We start from the raw sequence: 8,516 nt of genomic DNA, 5'->3' as shown, positions 1-8,516 counted from the left end.
GCTTTTTATTGAACGCTGTTCTTAACAATGCTGTAAAACAACAGCAGTTTCCTTCATTGCATATAAGGTTAAAACTACACCTCTGTGAATTAAACATTCACCCTTTGCGGTCGTATATAAATTATTCGCTCGAAAATGGAAGTGCAGTGTACTGTTCCTGCTACATTCATTTAAAAATTCAAAATTAAATATCATTTTTACAACTATCTTAAAACTAACAACTTTTAATCTAGCGATACATTTTCTTCCAACAAAAACATTAGTTATTCCTGTATATGACAAGAACAAATAGAAAATTTAAATGAAACGATACACGTCGAGATAAAGATACAACACAAAGACAAAAAACAAAGGTGAACAAGTGATTATGTCGTGATGTTTAAAGTGCCTACCTGACGTATCTACTCAAAATGGACTTATTGAACAATATAAATCGAAACAAAACGACAATCAGGAGGACATTTTCTTTCAGGAAGTAAATATTAGACTGTTTGTCTAACTGCAATGTAAATCCAAGTATATTTCACAATGAGCTGTGAGCTATTTGCATATTATCAGAGAGCGAATTTATCAATTTATTGATAAGATCTGATTTTAATTAATGAAAGAGTAAATAAAAGAGTCTCTGTATAAACTTGATAATTTTTTTTGTATTTTCGGCGCCAAATTTACATAACACTATACATTAGCTATGATTCTTCAACATACACTGCTGGCTCATCTCTCGTACTCATGCGGGTGCTTGAGTATACTATTTAAAAAAAAACATCCCTGAAGGTATCAATCCCCACATAGGAACACACGACTGCTTACGAATTAATGCTGCTGTCACGTGTACATGTATAATTTATGATGGTTAAAACATTCTCAAACGTACATGAAATGCTGACAAAATAATGCTATTGATATTTTATTGATATATTATTCAAGAAAAATGTATGTCTAAATGTCGTTTCTGAGTAACTCGATTGTCATTGCATCCTTAGTAACTTCGTCTCAATTGCTGCCATCCCATTCGAAGCGCTGTACGTCTATGTAAGTTCTACCAAATCTATCTATGACAATGGTCCGCCACTAGCATTTTCCTGAAATAGAAAATGTGCTTACAAATAGCAAAATTCAAACCATCCCGAATTTGAATTCAGTTTAATATCCGTACAAAACGCCCGAGTCTTTATAAATTATGTCATTTTTGACATGGAATTTTATACGTTTACATCCCATTTTCACGTCAAAAATGATCGATTTATTGCCAGAAATGTTATACAGTTTCTATTATCTTAAATTTGTGTTGAGTTCATTAAAGGAAATCTTGATTGGATTTAAACAAACGTACGGTTACATACGAATGAAAGTCACAGTGCATGCACACTGAACACTTATATATATTTTGCAACGTGAAAAATTGAACATGCAATTTACCCTAATATACGGCCTTTTGATTACTTGAAACCCGGGATAGGCACACACAACGGATGTAGACACATTACTTATGTTGTTGCCTAAATCCCTTCCATTGAGCTAGGGAAACACATGGATAGTACTGGGCTCTGAGATGTTACAGGCATAGACAATCCTTTGTCAAAAACTATAGTGGCATAGCATATTTGGTAACAGTCAATTTAGTAAAACAAATTTCTAAAGATTAAAGTTGTTTTATATAAATATTTCTTACGTTATGTCATGTTGCCATTTTCCCTTTCAGAGACGTTGGAAAAGTCAGTTGTTAAATTCATCCCTTGAAAATCTCTTTCTTGAAGAGTCTCATACTGAAGATCGTTGAGTTCAATCTCACAAATATTAGTATCCACTGTGTCATAATCTATTTCGACTAAAACGAAAAAAAAACACATAATATCTATACCAGTTATATATATATAATTTTATAATTACCATTTGATATAAGCCAATGTAAGAATTGTAAAAGAAAAGTGTTTAAGCACAAGCATTGACAATATATGACGATAGTTCATCAATGATATATTAATATTGACTATGAGTTCGTTCTATTATTAATATGTTATCGCAGTTTTATAACTTGCCATCATGAAGTAGATTATTGTGTTCCGTGTTTGACCTTCGCCTGAAATGCAGCATTGGAAAATTAGTTCTCACTCGTAGTGAACTTAGTGCCCTTTACATTGTGTATCATGTGATATTGTAAGTTGGTAATATCCAATGCATTTGTTTCACAAATACTTCTTTATTAGTTTACCCTAGCCGATAGTTATTTATATATTTAATTCAGTGCTACTATTTATAAATAATAAAAACAAATCGAACCATTTACGAAACAACCACATGACAAGCATTGCTATGACTAAAAGTCCCAGAATGCCACCACCGAGTCCCCATCCAAGTGCTGCTGACAATGTTATCGGCTTCTCATCTGTATTTTGAACGCATGCATAAAAATAAAAATATATGTTAACATTAACTTATTTTAACTTAACTGATGTTAAGTAAGACAACATGTCAACATCGATAATGTATTATCCCGCCTAATAGTTCATGAGCACTAAACGCAACACAGTTAAAGCAACCAGCAATAAACAAAAACGACATTTATTAATTTACAGTTCTACAAAAATAGTTTAAAATAAATGATGCAAAAATTAAAATACCTTAATATCTATCGATTGTCTAACTTCCAAAACATCAAAATTCTGGTTTTGTTTATTTTTATAATTGAACATGCAAATGCACATGACCTAATAAATACACGTAGTAAGCACTATTTAATCCAACGATACTTTCAGAATAATACACACAAGAGCTTGAAACAGAATATTCTCTTATAATTAAATCAAAACCAAGATTTTACAAATGTTCTAACTCTGCTTAACAGTTTATGAAGACTTCATTTGTTAAAGAAAATTCATTTTTTGACCAAGATACTAAACCGTGTTATAAGCCATGCTAGTGGCTATTGTATTTCATTTGACTAATGTTAGATCCATGGAAGCTATTGTCAAATAAGTTGCACTGCAAATCATGAATATATCTTTTTATTGGCAAATAACTCATTAACAATCAGTACTTATATTATGTAGTTTATGTTTCAGATCTGCATTCATAGACAAAACACAGCAATAACATTTTACTATTCGCTAAGTTTTAAATGAGTTTCAAAGTATATTGCATTCGAACCAACCACATAACCGTATGGACATTTCATTGACGTAATGAAGGGTCAAATAAGTTAAATTATAAATGCGCAGTGTGTTCAGAGTTAGTGGCGTGTACCTTAAACTATGCATTCTTTGTTAACAATACTCGTTTGTTTAAATGATCAAAATTAAAATAAACAAAAAAACACATGTATATAAAGCAAACATGTCAATTATTTCGGGCAAGTTGGTCTTGCACTGTTAATCATTTGTTTGAATACCTATTATCCGAATTACGTATAATATACCCCAGTCAATTAGAGACAGTATATATCAATAAAGCCTGTTTTACCTTGTGGACAATCTTTTCCCGTGTATCCAGTTCGGCAGCCGTATAAACACATTCCCGTCTTTTCAGAACAAATTGTTTGGTTGTCTTTTCGTAAACAATATTCACCACACCTTTGTTCACATTGCTTGCCGAAAGTATTTACAATGCATCCATTTATACAACTTCCATTTACGTCGCACACTGACGATTTACATGTATTGCTGCATTCCTGTCTACAGTCAGGTCCATATCTTGTATTGTTCTTGCATTTTGAACACGATCCATTGGTTTGTTTGCAAGAGAAGCATGCGGCATCACACTCTGTGTTACAGGTTCGGTTCCAGTATCCATCATAGCATCCTTGAATGCATCTTCCCGAAGAGGAATCACAGTTATTGGCGACGCATTTTGAATTGCAAGTTTCACATTGTCCGGTATTGTTGGGAAAAAATGTAGGTTTACATTCGGAACATAGACCGTATTTATCACATGATCGGCAGGACTCCTGACATGTGTTTTTGCAGTGTTCTCCGTAATACCCAAGTTTGCATGATACACAAGATCCGTCCTCTTGCTTGCAATTATTCTCCTCGCATTCATATGGACATGATTTGTCACAGGATAACCCAAAGTATCCGACATGGCATGAAGAACATTTCAGCTCTTGTTCGCATGCAAGACACGATTGAGGACATATTTTCTCACACGTCAGACCGTACCTGCCCAGAACACAATCGTGACAATATCCTGATGATGATGTTGCAACAAAGTAATTACTTTTGCATTCGCAATATCCTGATGTTATACTACACCTGTCATTTCTGCAGCCTTTCCCACAACTGAATTGGCAGTAATAACCATAACGTCCAGGTAAACAAAGCTGACACTCATATTTCCCAGTGCAATCCTCACAGTTACTATTACATGTTTCATTGCAATTTTTTCCGAAGTATTTATAGGCACATGTGTCACATTTATCTCCTATCCACCCGAATTTGCATGTGCAAGATCCATTAGTTTTTGAACATGTATCAGAGCATCCCGCGGGACATATATGTGTACAGTCGTTACCAAAGTATCCCGCGACACACTGGTCACACATCTCTCCGATAAAATATGCATAACACTGGCATGAAGCTGTTGATGTATTACACTGACCATGAACACAGTGTTCTGTACACTGATACTGACATACATTGCCAAATCGACCGTCCGTACAAGAAGTGCAGTTTGTAGAGCTAATGCAAGATTTGCAGTTAGAAGGGCATTGTGAACACACTTCCTGATTTAGGAAATAACCATCAATACAACCAGTGCATCCACTGTTCCTATTACAACTTTAACAAAGGTATCCACAGTAGTTCTCGCATATGGTGCCGTAAAAGCCTATGTCACACGCTGTACAGCCAGTCCATATGTTGCATGTTTTACACCGATGTCCACATTCCCTGTTGCAATTTACTCCCCAATATCCATCAATGCAAGAATTGCATTGACCACTCCACCTGTGACAATCTACACAGTTAAATCCACATTTTTCAGAACACGTGTCATTCCAATATCCATGTAGGCACCCATTCATGCAGAACGCACTGTTTTTACTGCATTTGATCTCTTTCCCGGAAGCGCAGCAACCACAGTTGTGACATTCAGTGTGTGCCAATGTAACTAGGAAATAAGAAAACAAAACTTGTAACAACAATCCTTCCATTAGACTGGTGAAATAAAAATTAATGGACTGTATTATGATTGTTAGCGTGCTGGATGAAAAATTGCGCCAATTGTCGCACAATTCGACCCTCCTTTCATTTGAACACTCTGTGATAAGTGGTTGAATTCTTTCTGAGGTGCAGACACTGCATAAAACTGCTTATGCTAATTCAACGGTTAATTTTCTTGAGTGACGTAGCCGACATAGTTGATTAGCGTACCAGATCGATAAACCTTCTGGCAAAATATGGTGACGTTTGGATATATATACGCTTTTAAAGTTATTTAGACCGATTTTAGATAATGTCTATACTTATAGGTATTCAAATAATGAGTGACTCGACAGATGTGCCTGGCTTATATCAAATATTATTTCTATACACAGATTGGTTTTGATTGAACTAAGGCTTCTAAAAATTTACATTTTACTGACCGTTCCTGTGCGGTACCTAACAATCCTTGATAAACATACCTAGTTTTTTATATATATAGTTTGTATGCACTGAGCTGCTTTTGGGGGTTTGTGCTGTTCTTCCATGTTTCTTGTTTGTGTTTATTTTGTTGTTTTATGTTCCAGGTCTTTGGCGTTTACCCATTGCCACTAGATCCGATTTATGTTTGAACATTTTGCTAATGAGCTTGTTTTTTGTAGTTTTTCACATTCTTAAGTTATCAATCCGACTATAACCTTTTTTAGGTTATTACTATAATTAAAAGAGTGATTCCTCTAAAGCGACTAAAGCATTATGACTGGTAAAAAAACTTATAACATATTAATAGCACATGCATTCTGATCAAACTTGGTTATGATCGGACAAAGGCGTCTAAAATTATTGATCGGACTAGAACAACTTTAAATTATTTCTGAATTTTTCACAGAGACATCTCATTTGAGACTCATGAAGTATGGCTAGTATTCGAAATGGTCAATATATTATAACTACGCATTGTGTTTTAATTCCCTGATGATTGGAAAAAAATCGAAAGCTTTGATCTAACAGCATAGTGGACGCACAACCCGTCCGCCAGCTGCTTTGCAGCAAATCAGCTGTACAATATGTCCCGTTTTATTAACTGGCGTATACAAACGAGATATTAAGTTTATAACATGTATCTTTCAAATAGTATTGCTACTCTTTTGGTTTCGTATTGATGATCTTTACATAGTTTCTTATTACCGATTTAATGTTATGAGTTAACATAGTCACATTGTGCGTGAAAAAAAAAACAATTTGATAAATTATGTCATAGATACTGCAGTATTTAAACAGAGATAATATCACAGTGTGCCAAAAAACATGTTGATGAAACAAATAATTGATTATACAAAATTTAAACTACAGACCCTAATTTCTCGAAACTTCTTAAATCCCTTATAGCAGGATTAAGCTAAGCTCACTTATTTTGGTTAACAAATATTTGTGTAGGATTTACTTCTTTCAGTGTTTTTTATAAATAAGATATGAATTATCTTTATGATAATCACATTAAGCCATGTTTCATCTATCATAATTAAATTTAAGTATGTAATTTGGCTTATTGAAATAAGTTACTTAAGCCTGTTAAGCTTAAGAAGTTCCAAGAAATTGGGGCCAGATGATTAAGCTTAATTGACTATGTATAAATGAATTGTAGTGATCAGTAAGTATTAACCCGTTTATAGTATACATGCAAACATAAATATGTGGGAAGAAAAACGCATCTTAGTTTAATAAATAAAAAAATACTTGCCTTGGAGTTGAACAAAGATCAGACAAAGATACACCACACTATAGTAAATCCCCATGATGATGCTTTAAATTAAATACAATTAAAACACGCTCTTTTTGATATTTTTACTTGAATTCCAGCCGTTCTTTTATTCAGCATATGGTCTATTTACTGCAAAACCGTATTGCATTCTTCTTAATCGCAATTCGATTTTAAGAATAGTTTATAACATAAAACTTCACATTCATAAGTGCGGATAAATACGGAAATTAAATAAGGTACGACTGCTGTTCATTGTATTGAATACATACAACGAAAGCATATATAGTGTATACATGTAAAGTTTTAAACTAAATGTTTAAGTAAACCTCTTGTATCTAGAAACACCGGAACAAAATCTCATATACGAATAGAAATCTACATCAAAATTAACATTACACAATCCAAAAGTTTGATAATGTCATGTATACGATTTCCCCATTCGCTTTAACATAATGTTTAAGTGAATCTATTATATATTTTAAACATAATGTTTAGTACAATATTGTTCTATAATTTTCCGTTGCAAAATGATAAAAATGTAAGCAAATGAAATAATTGTGTTAAAGGAAAGATGACATGCATACCTCATTTATCTCATACGTATGTGTATACATAGGACTTAAAGAACGATAATTCATCCTAATACTAATACTTGCTATCAAACTCCAAGCAGCATGACGTCCCTTTGCTGTACATATTATCACCGCGTTTAATTTCAAATATATTTATCTGTTTTACATAAAAAGCATTCAATACTTGAACTTATAAATATAAAATTATTTCCTCGTTAGTGTGTTACATATTTAATACGCTGAGGTCATAAAATAATATATAAGGTAACCTCACTTTTCACGTCTTACCCGAACCTGTTTGACATAGAACACACGTTTAACATACGCCCTTGATATCATGTAGACGATCTAAACTGGTAAATTTTGCAACTGGTGACGTTGGCAACCTCTTAAATTTATGGCGAAGTGATAAAATATTCCGCAATTTAATTATGATTTGCATTATACATTTTTTGTTAAATTTAAGACAAATTGACAAAGAAAACTTTGACATTTAACATGGTATTGTAGTACAGGACTCCCTCACGAAATAAAAAGGGTAGACGGTGTAATTATAACAACAAAAATCATTGAATTCAATTGTTCATCGTGATTACAGTTTGGCATGTTCATATTTATCATTAAAGTTTTCATTTTTACGAGAGTCTATTATACCTAAAATTTTGGCGAATACAAATTGTGTTCAGGTGGAAATGGTAAAATCTGCTGTGTCTGATTAATATCCTTGATATTTACCGCGTGTCCCTCATTTTCAGGTTGAAATGGTTTATGGTTATTATATCTGTGTTACTAATGTAAAAGACAAAAACATAACCATGTTGGTCATAAAATAATTACGTATACAGTATTTGTATGTTGCAGTATTAATTCATTGCCTACATTTGATCATACTATTGTTAACCACTGAATTATTCATTTCAGAAGGTGTGGAAAACAGCCATTTTCAAGTATTGACTCTGTTATTATATATTCATATTGGTATCTTAATTTGAGAGACGGGCAGAGATAAGATTTGTTTTTTGAAATTATTATTTATTTGGA

General features: G+C 33.1%; 1 protein-coding gene across 1 annotated transcript; it reads right to left on the bottom strand.

Annotated features, from left to right (window-relative positions):
* Positions 1-818: 818 nt before the first annotated feature.
* On the bottom strand, positions 819-7,492 carry LOC128204628 (cell death abnormality protein 1-like). Its single transcript, XM_052906030.1, has 6 exons — positions 7,488-7,492; positions 3,463-4,778; positions 2,284-2,389; positions 2,043-2,083; positions 1,676-1,831; positions 819-1,085 (listed from the first exon to the last, which is right to left on the bottom strand). The coding sequence occupies exons 1-5, from the start codon at positions 7,490-7,492 to the stop codon at positions 1,677-1,679; spliced, it is 1,623 nt and encodes a 540-aa protein (XP_052761990.1). The 3' UTR covers positions 819-1,085; position 1,676.
* Between the last annotated feature and the right edge of the window lie 1,024 nt (positions 7,493-8,516).

Source organism: Mya arenaria, chromosome 10 (assembly GCF_026914265.1).
Source record: "Mya arenaria isolate MELC-2E11 chromosome 10, ASM2691426v1".
NCBI lineage: Eukaryota > Metazoa > Mollusca > Bivalvia > Myida > Myidae > Mya > Mya arenaria.
The sequence above is the reverse complement of the archived record's forward strand: the minus strand, read 5'-3'. Positions and strand labels throughout refer to the sequence as shown.

Excerpts from the sequence above, each read along its gene's own strand:
- LOC128204628 (XM_052906030.1), bottom strand. Across the intron at positions 2,084-2,283 it reads ATGTGGTTGTTTCGTAAATG|GCGAAGGTCAAACACGGAAC; the intron begins GTTCGATTTGTT and ends GCTGCATTTCAG. Across the intron at positions 1,832-2,042 it reads CAATAATCTACTTCATGATG|TCGAAATAGATTATGACACA; the intron begins GCAAGTTATAAA and ends TTTTCGTTTTAG.